General features: G+C 40.7%; 2 protein-coding genes across 2 annotated transcripts; one reads left to right on the plus strand and one right to left on the minus strand.

Moving 5' to 3' along the window:
* Positions 1 to 203: 203 nt before the first annotated feature.
* Positions 204 to 8,354, minus strand: pidd1 (p53-induced death domain protein 1). The gene is made up of 15 exons (XM_034587643.1): positions 7,475 to 8,354; positions 6,882 to 7,295; positions 6,607 to 6,759; positions 6,430 to 6,481; positions 6,129 to 6,330; positions 5,690 to 5,839; positions 5,429 to 5,602; positions 5,193 to 5,340; positions 4,976 to 5,111; positions 4,737 to 4,887; positions 3,838 to 3,961; positions 3,567 to 3,682; positions 2,796 to 2,903; positions 2,316 to 2,512; positions 204 to 1,617 (listed from the first exon to the last, which is right to left on the minus strand). Exons 1-15 carry the CDS (start codon positions 7,890 to 7,892, stop codon positions 1,347 to 1,349), a joined length of 2,814 nt encoding a protein of 937 aa, XP_034443534.1. The 5' UTR covers positions 7,893 to 8,354; the 3' UTR covers positions 204 to 1,346.
* Positions 8,355 to 12,995: 4,641 nt separating this feature from the next.
* On the plus strand, positions 12,996 to 19,585 carry pnpla2 (patatin-like phospholipase domain containing 2). The gene is made up of 10 exons (XM_034587644.1): positions 12,996 to 13,024; positions 13,061 to 13,345; positions 14,403 to 14,635; positions 15,184 to 15,249; positions 16,045 to 16,254; positions 16,380 to 16,440; positions 16,860 to 17,051; positions 17,369 to 17,501; positions 17,803 to 17,934; positions 18,269 to 19,585. Exons 2-10 carry the CDS (start codon positions 13,159 to 13,161, stop codon positions 18,582 to 18,584), a joined length of 1,530 nt encoding a protein of 509 aa, XP_034443535.1. The 5' UTR covers positions 12,996 to 13,024; positions 13,061 to 13,158; the 3' UTR covers positions 18,585 to 19,585.
* Positions 19,586 to 19,660: the final 75 nt, after the last annotated feature.

The raw sequence follows: 19,660 nt of genomic DNA on the forward strand, positions 1-19,660 counted from the left end.
TGTATAGGGGGGTTGGGTTGGGATGTGGTCTTGGCGTCATCGTGACGTTTCATCTCAACCCCACGACCTTGAACGTAAAAATAGAAAATGTCCAGAGTGCAAATATGAGTGAATGAATGGGAGCAAGCAGCAGTAATGTTTTTAAACTGTGTCAAACTGCAGGGATGGGGAAAGAGGTGGAAAGAAAGCATGAGGTATTTTTGTTTGTATCAGTTTTACTCACAAGAAGCATTCAATTCATACATTAGAAAAATCAAACACGAGTCACTGAGTCTGTGTTGCAGCTCGACTGGTTGCTCAGCGACCAAAGGCACACATGGAGGATATTTTAATCAACCGTTAAAAACTGCCTTGTCCTACACTTTGACGGTTGTTCAGACCTCAAGAGACTGTCCCATGGCTTCTGTGTGTCCTGGACACGTACAAATGAATCATATAGTGGACAAGAAATGAAACAAAAGGTAAGTGGTGAAAGGATTCGAATAAATTAGTTCTGTTAGTGTAATTAAACAAGTAATAAGATGAAATACTGAGGCAATTTCAGATACTGGGTCATAATTATGTGATAAGTGACATTTTTGACTTACCATAATTTTGAAATATAATGTCAAACAATTACTATTAAATTGGTTATATATTAATTGACGAATTATGATATATCAATCCATCTGTGATATGCGAAAGTCAACATTTGGTGGTGCGTCAATTATGCAATATTGAGCCTGCAATATTTTTAAATAGTAAATACAATTTTGACACATTAGACCAAGGTCTTCACTTAATTATGAGATACTAAATGAAAATAACACTTAACCCAGAAGCCAGAGTACACAGAGAAAACAGGGAGAACATGCAAACTCCACACAGAAAGACCCCGGCCCAAACAGGTCTCAGACCAGGAACCGTCTTGCTGTGAAGCTACAATGCTACCCACTGCATCACTAATCCCAACTTAGACAATATTATCATAGAGTAAATGTGCATGATGTCCTATAAGAGTAAGTCCAAATTGTTGTTTGGTATCTCATAATTGTGAGTATTTTTATAAAGCATAACTTTTCATATTTTTTTCTGTTCTCAGCAGAAACAAGCTGTTTTAGTATCAAATTACATGTTGAGACCGTTTCGAAAAGGAGTGTAAAGTGTTGGGAAAATAAAGTCACAGATGATCATCTTCTTGCAGTTCATCCCATTCGTGATTCCTGATCGTTCCTCTCCAGGGTATATGAAAAGCTGCGGCCAGCTGGTAGCCGACTATCATGATTGTGAAGAGGAGAGTTTTGCACTCCAAGACAGTTGTTTCGACAGCAGGATGAGATGATGGGGGCGCACTCTAAACAAACTGGTTACTCAAGTGTACGGCAGCCATCTGTAGCGGGTGCTGCCTCATCTACTGCTGTGCTTTCTTCAAGGGGGGAGCTGTCTGCCTCCAGGCCCAATCTCCTCAGTGACTGTGAGTACTTTCTCCTTCCTATGTTGACAATATCCTCAATCTCATCCGCGAGGTCTCTCCTGCCACTCTCCATCATAGCAACCACCAGCTTGGACACAGCCCCTGGCCCTGCGTTCCTTGCCCAGTGGAACAGCATGTCCAGCACCAATGCTCCCAGGTTGTCCCTAGTGGGGAGATCAGGACATACACGAGACATTTTACATCACGTCTCCATCTGCAGTGACAGATAAATTATGTAAGCGTTCCCACATTGAAATCTTGAACACAAAACCATCAAAACACTGTATTTATAGAATTTTACATAAGGCATAATTTTCTCCGCCACCTCTGGTATGTGATAGAGGTTTTCTGAGCGTGACTGGAAGGGGGAGGGCCAGATGAGCATCATTCTGTGTGTAATCTCCTGCAGTGTCCCAGATGGCTTAGTGATGGCTGACAGTGCAGATTAAAACAATCAAAAGTCTCTACCATTTCTCTCCCACTGCCGTTTCCTTCAATCACATAACATCCCACTACATTTCGTTCCCTGAGAGGCTTCGGCTGTGAAAACACACGGGCACTGATTACATTATTCTCTTATGTAAAGTAGTTCTGCTGCAGTTTTACTCTTTTTAATCTACCCTAGGTATTGTAAAAGTTCCATAATAGGTTTACATTCACTTTCCCATCAAAGTTGAGATCTGCTTTCACATGAATGTGAATCGAACCTCTTGAACTCTTCAACGGTTCGTGTTTCACTGACAACAATTGTTCGAACACAACTTTATTTAATTTCTAGTGAATATATCAAAGTTTTCATAGTAACCAAATATGTCAGGCTGCATTTGTTGCGTTACAGTTTGGCAGAGTGGTTCATTCCAACCTGTGTTTATACTGGATGTGGTCCAACTCCTGGTAGCTTAAGCCAAGATTGATGCCAATAACACGCCACTCGTGTCCTATCTGAAGAGAGATGGACAGCAAGTTGGATTCTGTCAGATAGCCGCTCTCAGGGTCACCCAGGTTCAAAGGAGGATATTGTATCTCCTCCAGGATGTAACTGTTGTCTGAGTTTAAAGCCTATGGAGGAAAAACAGAGGGGAGGCCATTAATGCAGGTTTTGTTGTTATTTGTAGGTAACAAGCGTTATTTTGGTTGCCTTGGTTGAAAGAAATACACATCTAGTTTTGATGCTAAACAATTATATGGATTTAAGGAACATTGTACATAATTTTTCGGGAAATTGTAAGGATATAATGAATAAATCTGTCTCATACTGATTCATATACTGTCAAAAAATACAAAATCCTCTCAGTTATCATAGGAAAACAGTAACAAAAAAGCTTGAGTCAAATCCACTGACAGGAAGCCTTAGCAGCAAAGTTGCAAGCCACTGGTTGTCGTCTCCTTTCCTCGTTCTCGCTACTTCCTCTGGTAGATTGCTGGGAATGTCCCCTCTATAAAAGGAAACCTGCAACAGAGGGACAAAGCACATTCAGCGTGTTGTCTGAACAATACTTTCAAACTGATAAATGGCACAAAATAGCAATGTAAAATAAATGCATGTTGCACTGGCTATGAGCCAGGCAGCCATTTTGAACTGATACTGATACACATATATAGAAATATCCAGTAAACATTATATGCAATATATACTAACAAATAATTACTACCTTACATGTGATGTTCCCCTTATATTGGTTAATGTAGCTGTTTGTGTTAAATAATCCCTTTTATAGTATATTTTGAGGCTGAGTTTTGCAGTTTGATGTATAATATATTGAAAGATTTTTCTACTATTTACCTCTTTTACATAAACAGTATAAATGAAAAAAAATATTAGATTATAAACCTTCAAAATGTACTATGGATTTTGATCAACAGAGTCACATACATTAAAAGAACTAAGTGTTTTATTACAGTGTACAGAGGTCCTTCTGTTTTACAAAGTGTACGGTCTATAACTTTGCTTGTTTTTATACTGTAGGTGAGGTTGCTCTGTCCTTGCACCATATGTCCACTATGTCATCTGGATAAGAAAGATACAAAATGTGCCCTTGATTTTACACTAGAAAATATAAAGACTATATTTTCAGCTGCTGCATATGATTGCTGATTATGGCGTTTGTCTTACTTGTCCCCTCACTGGCCCCCTCTGACCCTGAGCTGGACAGATGTACACTTCCTTCAGATTCTTCAGGCTGGAGTAAAACACGAAACACAGTCTTCCTTGCACACAGTCTGGTCTGTCTGGATAAAACAGGAAAACATCATCATCAAGACTTCAAACAATAACAGAAGAAGGATAATTATTACACAGCAGCACTACATAAGACATTGGAAGGAAAAGGAGCATAGGAAAAGAACTGTTTATTTAAGATAGAGCCTCAAAGAGGACTTCAGACCTGTGCTGATATCCAGGCCCCTCTCGAAGCCGGCGAAGAACTGCTCTCCTTCAAGTAGGTCACACAGGTCTGACGGCTGAGGTCCGTCGTACTGCTCTGACAACGACTGTACTCGGCCTTCCACCTGGACAGGAAACATCACTGTCAGTGTTCAGCATTAATGCATCAAACATAACACTGACATTCACACCACGGAGGAGAGATACATCCCTGAACACAATACTGGATGGTTTGTGGAATGGGAAATACAACAATCAATTGTGTACAATGCAGTACCAAAGAACAAAAAATTTTTTTATATCCCAGCCTCATCTGTGCCCTGTAAACAAAATTGTCTTAGTGAATTATATTTTCCAAAATATTGCATACATTTTTCATTAAAAATGTTACTTGCAGACATTGCAACCTGACTACTCAATTTTCACACTTCCCTTAAAACACAGATTTTGACATTTAGTTGGTAAAATACAAATGTTTGTGATGGCTTATTTCACGTTCTGGCCACTAGATGTCGCCCAGTGAACATGAAGCATCATGAAAGGATATATTTCTCAAACCACTTTGCTGAAATGGTTCAGAGCTTCATGAAGCTTCATCTCACCATCACTAAGAATTACTGCAAAGTACTATAAAGTAATCCAGACGTAATATTACAATAATAAAGCAGCCAAAAGATTATGGATTTTATTATTTGTGAAGCCTGAATAATAAAGTATAACCTGATGCTCCACATTCCTCATTCTCATGCAGGCGACAGACTGATCTTCTAATATTCCCACTCTAAAATTACATTAAGACCTTTTCTCATAATATTATGACTTTATTCTAGAAATCTCTGATTGATTTCCCTTTAAGTGACCCTAATACACTGTCGGAGCATATAGATGAGAATGACCGACCTTGTTAGAAGGTAAACACTGTAGCAAAACTTGTGAGGGATCCTGCTTCCGCTGGAGGACAAAGAACTGGACTTTAAACTGTTTCAGTCGTTGATAGACCTTCCTGGCCACACCACTAACATATCGCTGAGTGGTGTACCACAGCCAGTACCTGTAACGGATGACATAGAGCTGTGTTGATACTATGCACATATATATATATTCAAACTACATGTTAAGAATGTATCACAGAAACTTACCAGGAGAAATGTGTAATGTAGAAAACGGCATACAAATGAGTGACGCAGAGAGACACTTGTGATGTGATGTCAGTCCAGGTTTGGGCAGTGGGGTCCCCGTGGAGCACATGCAAACAGGTCTCATCAACTGTATGGCCTGCGGAAGCATCAGACATTTAAATGTAGGCGGATACCTGCTGTTATAAATATGTATAAAAATGCACATGGCAAAGTCTACCTGTGACTCCGGGTGGCAAAGGGATCTGAACTTTGATTGGCTGCAGGAATTGCATGTTGGGAGTCTGGGAGAGGCAGAGAAGAGGGCTGACTCTGGCCTGAGAGTCACCACACAGCGCCTGCACCTCTGACACAGACACCTGCAACACCTACAGAAAGTAACGACCTTTAACATCCCTGATACCACACGGACAGACTGATGTGGTGAGTCAGCGCAGGCTGGTGTGCAGTTTGTACCTGTAGTGTTATGGTACGGGTCTGTGCGGTGCAGTCTGGAGGGAAGTGGAGCTTGATTCCAGGGTCAGAGCTGGAAACCAGCAGCGTTCCAGTTGGTGTAACGGAGCAAGTGTCCTTCACTAGACGGGACACCGCCATAAACCAGGAGAATTGGCTCACTGAGCAGCACGCCAGCTACAGGGAGGACAGGATTTTTTTTGGTTTTACAATAATGTTACAATACAATTGGTGTTCGTTTAAAGTGTGAAGTTTGTGCTTTACCCTGGCGGGACGTCCTCCAGGGTGACTGCTATGGCCCTCGCTCCCCCTCCTCAGATCAGTGGGCAGGGTGCTCCACGACTGTCCATCAAACCTCCGCACGACCACCTGCTTTCTTTTTGTTCGATGATATGGCACACACACCTGCACAGGCTGTAGGGATTTTAAAGTTGGAGTATATTAACATCATGCAGGTGCAGAAAATAACAATCACAAGAGTGAAGAAATATTAACCATGATTCTTTAAATAGAGATTGACCAGTTCAATACGTACACTCAGTATAGTGTCTACTGACCATATTATGACATGCCTTATATAAAATGAGTTCAATGAGTGTCAGTGGGGAACACAGATTTTATATGGAAAGCATATAATTCCACAATTGTGACCTGACAGAACTTATGTGGTTATGTGGTGAATAAGCAAATGAAGTTAATGCACCTTGAGAAAGGTAATCCCATGGGGACGCAGTTCCAGAGGGCGACTCAGCAGGATTTCATGCTCCTCCAACCACACCCACTTCTTTTGTGGCCTTTTCTCAACCCACTGCAGTCTGGTGGTCGTCACTAGGCACCCCGGGGGGAACAGTAGCTCTCCCCCCCCGGGGAGAAACACATGACAGCCAGCAGACGAAACACAGAAACTGAAGGGCAAACAGAAACATGACGTATTTAATCATGACCTGCTCAGAAATGAATGAGCTGAATGAGCCAATGTGTCCATGCTGAGAGTGACACTGTACCTGTGCTGATTCAATCCGAGGTGCAACTCTGGGATTTTTGTTTCAGCTTGATCTGGTAAGAAAGCAGTAGTATAACTGAGATTGTATATACTAACAGCTTTTAAATATGTATCCAGTAACTATACATTAAAAATGATTTGAGCATGGATCAGTTTGAAGCCTTTTGTCTCGACTCACCAGGTGTAGGAGTCAGAGGTGGAGGGGTTAGCAGTCGTCCCATAGGATTGTCACGTACATCTATTTTCAGCTGAGGCAGTCTGTTCAGACAATGTGGGATCAGGCGGAGGTCATTGCTGGAGAGGAAAAGCTCCCTGAGCGAAAGGAGAGAGCCTGGGAAACAAAGACATCTTTATTGCTGTATTTTGGATTTTCACTTGATCCAAAAGAGGAGAACTCTTGTATATGGTTATAATTGTTTTTCCTGACACACCCACTCACCCTTGCACCCTTACCCAAGGTCTCTGGTAGCTCTTTCAGCTTGTTGTGGGACAATTCCAGCCTAACAAGCTCCTCCAGAGAACCTATTTCATCAGGTAGATGCTGGAGGAGATTGTGCGATACGTCCAGCACCTGCAGCACTTTCAGCCGACCCAGACTCGGAGGAAGGGAGACCAGCTCGTTCCCCAGGAGGGAGAGGTAGGAGAGGGAGGACAGTAGGCCTATGTCTGGAGGCAGAGCTGAGAGGCGGTTGTGGCAAAGGAGCAAGGAGGACAGCGTGGGAATGCTGAGCAGGGAGGAGGGCAGACAGGAGAGCTGGTTGAAGGAGAGATCCAGGTGCACCAGATGAGAGTGGGCGGAAAAAGATGAGGGCAGAGTGGCGAGGAGGCCAGGCAGCTGGTCACCTCTCGAGTCATAAAAACGGTGTCCTGTAATCGGAAAGACAAGTTGACAGAAGCAGCAATAAGGGAGAGGAGCAAGTAGAAAACAAATTATGATTATAGCATATAAACACAGAATTAACTTTATCCCCTCAATGTCAACTAAACCATTTCATCATCTATGCAAACAAGCAACTGATAACACATTAAATTCATCAGAAAAATACCCCGAACAGCCAGTGACCGCAGTTCTGTCAGATGAGGTAGAACATCCACTGCCCCATCCAGCCCTGGTTTGTCTTCAGAGCCCAGTCTCAGGTACTGGAGCCCCCTCAGCTGCCGGGGGACGGACGCCCACAGCAGGGGCAGCGCGGCTGCTCCCCCCTGGTACACATCCAGGGTCAGCCTTGTGTCAGTCAACACAGCAGAGAGCTCCACAGAGGGAGGCAAGGGTGGAGTAAGAGACAGGACAGAGGAAGATGACGATGAAGAAGAAAAATCTGCTTGATGATGGACGGAGCTGGCAGAGGAGAGACTTGATATGGAAGGAGCACAGGTGTCCATGAGGCTGGTGGGAGAGGCAGAGGGAGCAGCTGGGCTCTCATCCCTCTCTGGCTCCAGCAGCTCTGCTTGGTCTTCAGACATGACCCCTCAGAGCCAAAATGTCCGGGGGACCCTGGTACTCCACCTTGGGATGAATGTCACTCCATCCAAACTGTGTCCATCCTCTTCATCAGCAGCTGCTCCTTCCTCACTGAAGTTTTTAACAGTTACCTGCTGGCCCACGTGTTTTCTCTCCTCATGGTGTGTCTGTCATCGCAGCATCGGTGCGACCATAAAAACTCATCATGTACTGGACATGTTAGCTGAGAGCTGGTCTGAGTTACAGTAGCTATTAGCTAACCACAGCTAAGTCTCAGACTCACCATATTTACATGAATATTAGCTATGATTTACACATCTGTTAGTTCGTATGGCAACGTTATATATACATGTATGTGCCGTTACTATTATTTCTTACAAGCTAATAAAGTGTCATTCACTAAACACTGTGCTACATTAGCCTCGTTGTTGACCAACTTCTCTGCTTCGTTTACTTCCGTCAGCACGAAGGGTTTGAAAAGAAGCTCCTGTGTCACAAGTGGGCGTTTCTTTTCTTCACATCGACCACCGGACATAGGCGGGCGGAGTCTATTCAAGTGTATGTGGCCAAAAGGGGAGAAACCCCGCCCGTACGGTTGTTGCTGTGTCTAACACCGAGCGCCTCGATTCTGGCGCCGCCAAAGTTTCAATTCATGGCGGGACCGTTGTGTTCAGCGTGTCTCGTCGCTGTAAGTCCCGGACAGACCAGCGGGTGGCGCTGTTTGGTCTGATTGATACCTGAGGGTAATTCATTATAACAAACATACATAAATAAATCATCTGCACGTGGCTCACACTGTAAATATTTAAGTTATCTGTAGTAAAAATGTCAGATGTGTGTAACCTAAAGCCTTCCTTTCCAAATTCAGATTTTATATACAAAGTATATGATCGTATTATGGTCATATACATTGTATATCATCAACTTGACCAATTCCAATGTTAATGAGAATAATAAAATAGATATTATAACATAATACAAAATAACAAGGGTCATTCCAATGCTCAATGATGCCCGATTTATTTTTACTTTTCTACTTGTTTCTGTATCTACATTGGATTTTTGGCAAAACTATTAATTCAGGATTTTAACTGCACTGAAACAAATTGCTGTAGTTTCTACAGTAACATTTTACAGTAACTTCTTGTTCTGTCGTTTTACGATGTTTACCTGTATATCGCAATGCATCATGGGACAAATATAATTACAGTAGCTAACAGCATTTTTCCACAGTAACACATTGTAAAATTACAGGCAAGTTGTATTGTGACTGTAGATGGTGCATGTTACAGTTAAATACTGTTGATATCGATGGCGTTGCACGAGGCGGTTTGAAAGAGGACCTTGACATGAGAGCACGGGAGCAGAGGAGCAACAGCCGTGTCCAGCCACTACATAATACGTAAGTTGAATGTTAATTCCCTACAAAATTAATATGGGGAATTAACAACTTTGTTGGGATGTCATTGTAATAACATTGTTGAGATCTTAATTAAACCAATGCTATTGTTTGCAGTTACTAAAGTGACAACTTACTAAAGTGAATGACTTCAAGTGAATCAAAGACATTTGAAATTGAAAAGCTAGTATGCAACCCTGCCAGGATGCTTTGTTATGAGAGGAGCAGTTAAGCTCAGTAACATCGCGCTAAAGCTAGCATGCTAACGCTAGCGCGCTAAAGCTAGCATGCTAGCGCGCTAGCTGGGTGAAATGGGATTGGGCCTAAATTGAACAGTCAGTGACTGCAATTTCCCATTATTGTAGCTAAATCGTGTTTTTAACATAGAGACATTTGGCATTCATCTTGTCTACTTTATTGTGGGTGGGGGCAGTTGGCTGTGGAACTTGCTGATTTGGGTATTCACAGTCTAACAGAGGTAGTCCAGGGCTCAAACTACATGTGTGTTAAGCAAGAAGATCTCCTTGATTATTGTCCATTAATGGTGTACAAGCTGAATGGCACATCAGTGATTATATTTCACCACTCCCTCCCAGATATATACTGACATGTCAGTACTGGGGGAGGACATCAGACAAGCTGTGTTGGTGGTATTACCCAGCCTACCAGAGGACAAACTACAGTCCCAAGCATTGGAGTGGAATCCAGATCTGACCTGCCAACATCACACCTATCCAGTGTCGGAGGCTTCTCAGCGCTTGGCAAACCGAAGGTATGTCTTAGATTAATGTTTATAAAGCACTTAAAACAGAAAAGCTCATTTCATAAAATTAAAAGCTGTATATTGTGATCCACTATGCATGTTAATTTGCTAATTTATGTAGGCTAATGAATGCACAACAAATTATTTTACTGAAGGTTTTGGTTTTCATTTTTTGTAGTAGGGATGACCTGCTGTTTTTTCCCGCAGATCACTGATCATCTGTGAGCCAAATCGGCTGATACACTGCAATACCGTTTTTTTTTTTTTGTTCTAGCAGGTATAACTTTTCAGGAAATCAGGAAATCTCCAACCAGAGGACCTGCTGCCTGAGGTTATGTTGATGCAACTATATCACTGCTGGTCAGCTCATGCAATCTTGTGAAGTTTTGCTTTTCATATTAAATGGGCAAATGATTATCTTGTCTTGAACAACCTGATGGATTCGGCTCCCTCTTTTAAAGGAGCTGCCGGCGCAGATTTTTCATGAAGTTTCTTTTCTTTTCGTGTGATTTCAGATGTTTCGTTGGAATCAATCCAACCAAAGGCACCAAGACGGCAAAGCTGGTCTGCCAAAGAAGTGGGAAGGTGCGTGAAAACAAGAACAACTCTGTCAGTCCTCACGTCTCTTCTCTCCTCAAGAGATTAATGGACTTTGAATGGTTTTGAGTGTAAGTCAAACATAAAGAATGAGGACTGTTCTCCTCCTCACTATGTGACTGGACATTGTTCTTCTCTTAACATTTTATTAGTATTTACATATTTTGCTGATATATTAAGATTTCCAAACACACTGAAAAAAGGTCATCTTTTTTAGCTAGTTAGCTAAAAGTTAAATTATACCAAAAATTATGTGACCTTCTTCTTTATACATTTCTACCTCAGGTCCTGGTTTCAGATTGGGCCTTTAAGCCGAGTATGTTGTCAGTTTTAATAATGTTTGACTATGTTGAAACTCTGGTCAATGTGAATTCCACTGGGTGGCCGGTGTCCAAAGATGTATAATTTACGTTTAAGAGCTTTTCTGAAAAAAAGGACACCATGTTCTTAAAACGTTGTGAAACTGTATTGAGTGTCAATAAAAGTTTTATTTTGTTGCAGCTCTGGCTCCGTTTTTATTTAACAGGTGAAAAGACTTTAGTGCAATGTAGATGAATTTTGGATAAACAGTATGCCTGGTCTCATTCAAAATACCTCACAGTATGCATAATTTGCAAAACTGCTAATGTAAAAAAATAACTAAAACAATTGTACAACATCATATTGTATTGTGAAGTATTAACAGCTATTTATTGGCAACTTTAGTTGCCAGGTAACTTCTGTAATCTGAATAGAATACAAGGTAATGTTGTAAACTAGATTACAAGTAATTGCGGTTTTCTGTAAAAAAAACAAACAAGAAATTGCTGTAATTTATATACAACAAAAAACTGTAAAACGTATCCTGTAATATACTGTAATTCTTTTTACAGTAATTTTACAGTACTTTATTGGCAACTTTTTTGCCAGGTTAATTCTACAGTCAATTCTTTACAGTGTGATCATCAAAAACTACATTTCATCTTTTAAAAAATGTCAAAAGTTCATCTCTGTTGTGGAAACCATGTGATCATGGAGACAATAATTCGTTTGATGCACAATGAGTAGTACAATGAGCTATTTGGGTTAAACAACAATAACATCTCCTCAGATAACCTCGCAGCCTCTCAGAGCAGTGGTCAGCTCCTGATCAGGCATAATTCACCTTATGAGACACTTTTTATATGTGTTCACCAAGAATAACATCCCTTTTGGGAATACAGGTGAGGTCTTGTTAATTAACACAATTAAAATACTTAATTATTTTACTTAATGTCCACAATTAAGTAAAATATTCCTTAATCCCCCCCCCCCGCTTATGACAAAAAGCAGAAGATGAGGGAGCTTCATTCTTTTCCCAGTCGGATTTTTGTGTCTGTTTGCTTGTGGAAATATAATGAATGAAAATATGTAAGTCTTAAAACTAGATTTGGAAACAGGATCCACAAATTAAGATAAAAATACAGGACTCTATAGTAGTTTATATAAACTTGATAAAGTAAGGGATACCTCTTCAAGACAATGAATTGTTGCTTTGACATCTAGATAAACTTTTAGGAGTCATGTCCTCAACAGAAACTGGATCAATGCCCACACAAAGTGACTGATTCTCTGAACAGTTTATTGGAGTCAGAGTTCCAGTTCCAAAAGACATTAAAGTGTTATTGTTGATGTTTCTCGTGCAGGAGATTTTGTAATGCCCTCACTGTCTCTTGTGAAATAACCTTTCATGTTTTGTAACCAGGATGTTGCAAAGAAGCCAGATGTGTGCATCTGTATTATTAGGACAGATTTAGAGACAGCTTTTCAAACCTTATATGGTGTCCAGGTCCCTTCATGGAAATCATTTGCCATTTTAATAATGGTTTCTGTAACAAATGGACAAGAAGTGACTACTATTGTTGTTTTACTTAAATCGATCTGTAAACGGGATAATCTCGCTCATATTGCTCATAAATCCATAGCATTCTTCTCCATGACAACACCATTGAGGACACAGACAAACAGGCAGACACATTTAGAAAAGACAAAACAAAACGTGTCTCTCTTCCGGGAAAACACATGGACAGCTGTCGGTCTGTTTGAGTGTCGGCTCGTTCACTTCCCGGGTGTGTCGTTGGCGACGATTGTGATTGGTCGTGTTGTCACCGCTTACCCTTTCGACTGTTCAGCGTCATCAACGGTGTCGATCGTGATTGGCCCGAAACCTCTGCGCCCTCCTCCTAATGCTCAAAACAAGGAGGTAAAACAACAACAACAACGCCCCCGTGTTCCACTGAGTTTCTATTAAACGAGCTGAGGACAAGTTTAATGAAGACATTTGACAACGAGCTTTATCCTCCGCAGTGTTTTTAAATGGTGTGAGAAAAACACGCTAGCAGGACAAACTTCTGAGGAGGAACCAGTAACAGAGAGCGACCCGCTGTTGTCTCTGAGATCACTTGTAGCTCTTCTGTGGTGACCACATGTGAGTGAACTTTGCCCCAGTTACCAACGACCTCACTCGACACTGCCGCGGACGGTCGCCGGTATGTTTCCGCTAGACTCCCCGTGGAACATCTCCTTCGCCGGTTGCGGCTTCCTCGGGATCTACCACGTCGGGGTGGCCAGCTGTCTGCTGGAGCAGGCCCCGTTCCTGGTGCTGAACGCCCGGCACATCTACGGAGCCTCGGCTGGAGCCCTCACCGCCACCGCTCTGGTCACCGGAGTGTGTCTCGGTAGGTTTGGTTTGGGAAAGTCATGTCAGGCTATGGGGGGGATAAACAAGGTCACATGTGGTCCTGAAGGCCTCTGTGTAATAACTAGTTATTGAGGAAGTACTCTGATTACACAGAAATTGTAAACATACTGTGTGTTATCAGTAAAGTGTACTCAATGTACAGCTTTTTACAAGAACAGGAATATGTCCATAGTTGCATTAACACAGAAGCTGCACTTTAATGTTGTAGCTTTATTTCTATGAGATCAATTTAAATGTGTTATATTCTGTTCAGTAGTTTGATCTCGGTCAAATTTAATAAACAGAGAAAATATTCTGTATGGTCATTTGCACTGAAACTAGTACCTGCAGCGACAGATAATAATATAAGATCATTTTAGAATAGAAATCTTGATTGTAAATTTGGAAAATTGTCTTTGGCTACATAGGAGATGAAATGGGTTAAAGGGCACATCACAGAGACAGTTCATTCAATTATAGATACAGATGAGTGCAATAAGTGCAATAACATTAGGCAGTGGTAGTAAACATTTTCAAAAAAAGTGCAATATTCCAATCTTGGATATTATTCTATTACATACACCACTGTCAAAGACCAATATCATTACCAAAATCATTTCCAAATTAACATGGCATGCCAACTAAGCCCTCTTTAGTTCAGTGGTGCTCTTCTTATAGAAAAGCTTTCTTAAATATTGCCATACAATGGAGAAAAGGTTTAAGTAAACATGGATCATATCCTATGGATTGATCTGTAAAAAATAATAATTGTAGGCTGCTCTGTAAATAATACATTTTATAAATTTTTCCATATTTAGTTGAAGACAATACTTACTATGAAATACACTACACTCAAGCTACAATTCCTGCTTTTAGATTGTACTTAATGTGTATTTGCAGAAACAATTTCGTTCATCCACATGTCCGTCTGGATGAACAAAGTTTTACCTTTCACCTATATCTAATCTTTATCTAATCATGTGCAATCGCATGTTACTTTCGACCTCCATGGAGTTCTCAACCGTCTCATAGACTTTCATTTCCTGTTTTCACAGGAGAGGCTGGCGCGAGCATCATCGATGTTGCCAAAGAGGCAAGAAAGCGATTCCTCGGACCTATGCATCCCTCCTTTAATCTGGTGAAGATTATGCGTCTCATGCTGCGCCGCACTCTGCCAGATGATTGTCACCATCTGGCCAACGGGCGGTTAGGAATCTCCCTCACCCGAGTGGCAGATGGAGAAAATGTCCTGGTGTCTCATTACAACAACAAGGAGGAGGTGATACAGGTGCGTGCTATGTCTTATTGTTTTTCGCACCGCTTTGCAGATGACGTGGTCGACATATATAATATATAGGTATCAAGGAAAGGCTTGATTTTTTTTTTACCTCAACACTACTAATGTGACAGTATCTTGGGGCTGCTTTCAGATTCCAATTGTGTACAAGAACATTTTGAGAAAAGATTATTAGTAACGTTGATATGATGAGTGAAAACAGTTGGTAGATTATCAAGCAGAAAAGCCATATTGTCTGGTTTCAGCCTCTCAAATGTGACATTTTCACTGTTCTCACTGTTCTCTGATCATTTTTAGACTGTGTAATTGGTTTCTTACTTAAAAGAGAAAATAAATGACGATATCAAATATACTGAATAATGTTAAATGTCGTTTTGACGTATCATTCAAACATCATTTACAGTGTAATTGTTTTAGTTTTATTCCACAGTTCTGTTTAAAGGTGTGAGCCCAGTTCCAATAATGCATCCAAGAGCTGTTTCTTTTATCCGATTATTTTGTCTCTTCATGTTTTTTATATTTTCTTTTTTGTTTAACAGGCGTGTGTCTGCAGTGCCTACATTCCAGTGTATTGTGGCCTTATTCCTCCTACACTACAAGGCGTGGTGAGAAAATTCACTATTATTCAGCAGTTTTCACTTATTTTAGAGCTAATTGAAATAAATTACCTCAATGGTTTGCATTGGTTTTAAATGAAGAACTACTTATACAGTAGGTATTATTGTTGGAGAGGTGTAATGGCCAGTTGGCCTTCCTGCTTTGCTTTTCTCTCATTGTGTTTTGTTTTTGTTCCATCTGTTGCTTTTTTCCCCATCTGTAACGGCCCCCATCACCTCCCTCCCTTCCTCAAGAATGTGTTTGTTCTGAACGGCACGTGGGGAAACAATAATTATAAAATTCCTCTGGAGTTAGTGTTTGCCTGAGATCTCACACTAAAGAAGAAAGTCAAACTTGTATTCTTCACTGGACATGTTTTCCAGCGCAGAGGTTTTCTGGGTAATGTCATTGAGCAACTACTAGTAATACTCCCGCCCTCCCTCTGTGGCCTTTGTGATGGGTTTTAAAAGCACACATGCGTGTCTACGCTGGGGACCACGTTGGCTCAGACTTTAAGGTTGTTCTGTCCTCTCCTCCACTATCGGTGCCTCAAATACAACAAAACTGATGTCACTCTGGTCTTATCTGTTGACACCCACAGCCAGCCTCCTCTGGGTTTAAAAGTTCAGCAGCTTCACTGAAAACAAACATTTGTCACTATGCAGGCGATGATGCCACTGCAATAATTTCTGGTGATGACAGCTCTCCAGTTGAACATCCTCCTATTTTATTAATTGTGTAGCTTTCATGCAATTAACATCTATCCAGTTTATTCTGACGATTATTTATCTGCTATCATTCAGCGGTATGTTGACGGAGGAATCTCGGATAACCTGCCTCAGTACGAGCTGAAGAACACCATCACCGTGTCCCCGTTCTCCGGAGAGAGCGACATCTGCCCCAGGGACACATCGACCAACATACACGAGCTGCGATTCACCAACACGAGCATCCAGTTCACCCTCACCAACCTCTACAGAGTCTCCAGAGCACTTTTCCCTCCAGACCCAATAGTAGGTCTCACACACACACAGACACAGACACACACAGAAAAATTGATTTGCACAGTTGAACTGGAGCAAACTCAGTCGACTCCTTTGACCCATGAAAGATGCATTATTGTCTGTTTTGACTGCAGGTTATGAAGACCATGTGTAAACAGGGATACAAAGATGCTCTGGACTTTTTAAAGAGGAATGGTAAGAATCTGTGATTTCTTTTTCTTCTTCTCTTTTCTTCTCCAATGCTGTTTTTGTTTAAAACCTGGTCAGTACCAACGACCCGAAATGATCTTTTGTCAACTGGCCAGAAAATATTAGTACTGCACACACAGTAGATTACACTGATAGGCTATTGGAACATGATAACCTATCACTTGTGTTTCCTGTGAACCCATTTCACCAAATCAATCCATTACTTTTACGTTTCATTAGGCTTGTGTTACTCATGTTGATTTGTTTCTTTTTTCCTTTATTTTAGTTTTTTCAGTATTAAGCTCATAAACAGCATGTAATAGCAAACTAAGATTTGTTATTAGTTGTTTAAGTTGCTGGTTGCTAATTAGATGTAATCTCACCAGTAATCACAGGTTAATAAGAACTTGCTTTTTTTTTTTAAGGATTGCTGAATTTTAATGGACCTCTCAGAGACAGACCCCTGCTCGCTAATGGAGAGGAACACAAGCATTTTGATAAGGAGAAGGAGGCGGAAGATGAAAAGCCACATTTAGAGGAAAAAGTACTGATGCTTCATTCAAGTTCCTCAGTCGATGAGCATATCATCGAGCACCTTCCACCAGCTCTGCACAAAGGTAAAAGCACAACAGAGCTTCATTTAACTGAAACTGTTTCAGTGCTACTGCTGTAGAGTTTTGTTTATTCACTTGCTATATCCATTAGTAAGTAAAAAAGTTTCTTTTCAAATTCAGATTTTTTGTTTGGAAAACTGTATTTGTGTATTTGATGTATCCATGACCTGGAAATAGTGTATTTGCAATAATTTTTTTTTAAAAACACTATTTATTTCATATGTTGCATTGTCCCCTGTCATGAATAGTTTAGTAAGAAGCTGGTTACCTCTGTGACTAGTTGTAGTAACCACTGGACTCCTCTTTTCTTTTCTCTGTAGCTCTTATTGAGGCCTGTATTGAGAGGAGGAGCCTGGTGCAGTCGCTTAGCAACCTGCTTCCTATGAGGATGGCCTCAGCCATGATGCTCCCCTACACTCTCCCTCTGGAGTCTGCTGTGTCCTTGACTCTCAGGTACTGAAGGACTTAATTACACCTGGTTCCAATCCCCGATTACATATTTGACATGCACTCAGAATAATACTACGGGCTCTTCTTAGAGAAATGTGGCCTCACACTTTTGGAAACTGCTGTGCATGTGTAGTTGTGTCAGGCAAAAGCCATTGCACTGTTTTTATAGACGTTTTCTTACAGATTAGTGAAGCTTACTATCCTGTAGCAGTTGTTGTATTTGCTGTAAACTCATTGAAATGGCACAAATTACTGTACAGGCCTTCTGTGCCTACTGAATAACAGCTGCATTTCCCATGTGTAGACTTCTGGAGTGGCTGCCAGATGTGCAGGAAGATGTGGGATGGATTCGCGAGCAGATATTAAAACTCCTGCAGCATGTTCTTCGCCAGGCCTCCAAAAGCATTTCCCAGCATGTGTTTTTAGAGATGAAATGGTATGAGCATTTTAATCATAATTATCGTGACCACATTTATAATGGATACCAGTATTGTCACAGTATGTCCAGAAAAAATATTCAGAAAGCACACACAGAAGTCATGTTATTATTATCTTCTGTCCCCATGCATAACATACTTCAATATAAAGAAGATTTACAATGACATAAGTACAGAGGATTAGTTGTTGTTTGACAGCAAAATGAGCTGAAATTTACCATAAAGAGAAACTACAGATTAATTATAATAATCATAATAGTAAATATTTACTGCCTTTCACCTTGTTCAGCCTTTACTCATTCACATCTCTGCATGTTGGTAAATTTACTCCAGGTTTTCATGTCAACTGGAGCTGCACCACTGCCAGTCGCTTCCATCCCAGTTCAGCTCCACCAGCCTGTTTCCCACCTGGGTGAATGGGAGAAGCGCTTCAGTCCAGGATATCATCATGCGTCTCGACCAGTACAAGACTCAGCTTACTGGAGTTCTGTCTACGAACATGGACCTGCAAGGCTCAATGACAAATGGACCGACGTCACCAGCTACAAGCTCTTCATCCCTCCTCTCCACAGAAGGCCTCACAATGCACAGAGTTTGTCTAAATATTCCAACTGCTGCCGACACTGGAGACGCCATCAGCCGCTGCTAGGCTTCTCCCGCAGATGCTACTGCTCTGAGATTCAGTCGGACTGATTCTACGTCCAGAAACATTTAAAAAATAATTTAAATCCAATTTCAATATCCGGTTACACCCTGATGTTTAGATACGTTTAAGCTATGGTAGTAATTAACCATATTTACACTGTGTATACAGTATTTTAAGTCTTTAGCTACAATCAGGAAAGCTCTCAGACACAGCATGTCTGCAGGCATACACAAGTGCATTTAAACGTACCACATTCACCCAGACAGTCATGTACAAACTTGAATTACAGGATGTTACAAACAAAACTGTGCACTTGAAGTAGCATGGTTAAAATAGTAGAGTGTGAATGTTTTGGGTGGAATGCAGTGAAACCAGTAGTTAAACACAGCGTTTCTCTCTGGTGATGAATCTCTGCTACACAAGCAGTGAAGGAGGGAAACTCTGTTTGCCACAGATAGTTACTCCATTTATTATATGCACATGTCAATGCATTGTTCAGAGAAAAAAACACTATCTCTGTTTGTTGTTTGTTGTTTGTTTGAATGTCTAATATTTCTTTACACTTATTTATATGACAAACACAAAACTTATTTTATCTGTTTTCTCTAGAAACTTGTTTCTATCATCTTGATTTACTTTGTTTTCAATTTAAATCTGCATTTATGGATTTTCTTTTTTTAATGTGAACATTGATTTTGATGTTACTACAAATTCTTCAACATGTGAATTGTGATTATTCAGTCAAAAGAATCAGTTAAATCTGAGTTGCACTTTCTTATTCAAGGTCACTTTATGACGTCACTAAAGTTCTAGGTAATAACCTAGCTGTGGTCAAATACTTGTCTGTATGTTAGGAGAAATTACAACTGTATGATCAAGCCCCAACTTGTGCCTTAAATTTCAATTAAACAAATGCCAAGTGAATTTAATATGTTGTCAAAATGTTGCAGGGAACCATTTTATTGTGATCGTGAAATAAACTGGCACTGTTTAACAGTAACTGCAGCTTTTTTCATTGCAGTAGATTCTCTGAGATCAGTTACACAACAGTGATACTCACATTACCCAGAAAACCAGTA

Source organism: Hippoglossus hippoglossus, chromosome 6, assembly GCF_009819705.1.
Source record: "Hippoglossus hippoglossus isolate fHipHip1 chromosome 6, fHipHip1.pri, whole genome shotgun sequence".
Classification (NCBI taxonomy): Eukaryota; Metazoa; Chordata; class Actinopteri; order Pleuronectiformes; family Pleuronectidae; genus Hippoglossus; species Hippoglossus hippoglossus.

Coding starts and splice junctions, on each gene's coding strand:
- pidd1 (XM_034587643.1), bottom strand. CDS start 7,892: ATGTCTGAAGACCAAGCAGAGCTGCTGGAGCCAGAGAGGGATGAGAGC. Junction 7,296..7,474: donor GCGGTCACTGGCTGTTCGGG/GTATTTTTCTGA, acceptor TTCCGATTACAG/GACACCGTTTTTATGACTCG. Junction 1,618..2,315: donor CACATCCAGTATAAACACAG/GTTGGAATGAAC, acceptor TCTCCCCACTAG/GGACAACCTGGGAGCATTGG.
- pnpla2 (XM_034587644.1), top strand. CDS start 13,159: ATGTTTCCGCTAGACTCCCCGTGGAACATCTCCTTCGCCGGTTGCGGC. Junction 14,636..15,183: donor ACAAGGAGGAGGTGATACAG/GTGCGTGCTATG, acceptor TTTGTTTAACAG/GCGTGTGTCTGCAGTGCCTA. Junction 17,502..17,802: donor GCTGTGTCCTTGACTCTCAG/GTACTGAAGGAC, acceptor TCCCATGTGTAG/ACTTCTGGAGTGGCTGCCAG.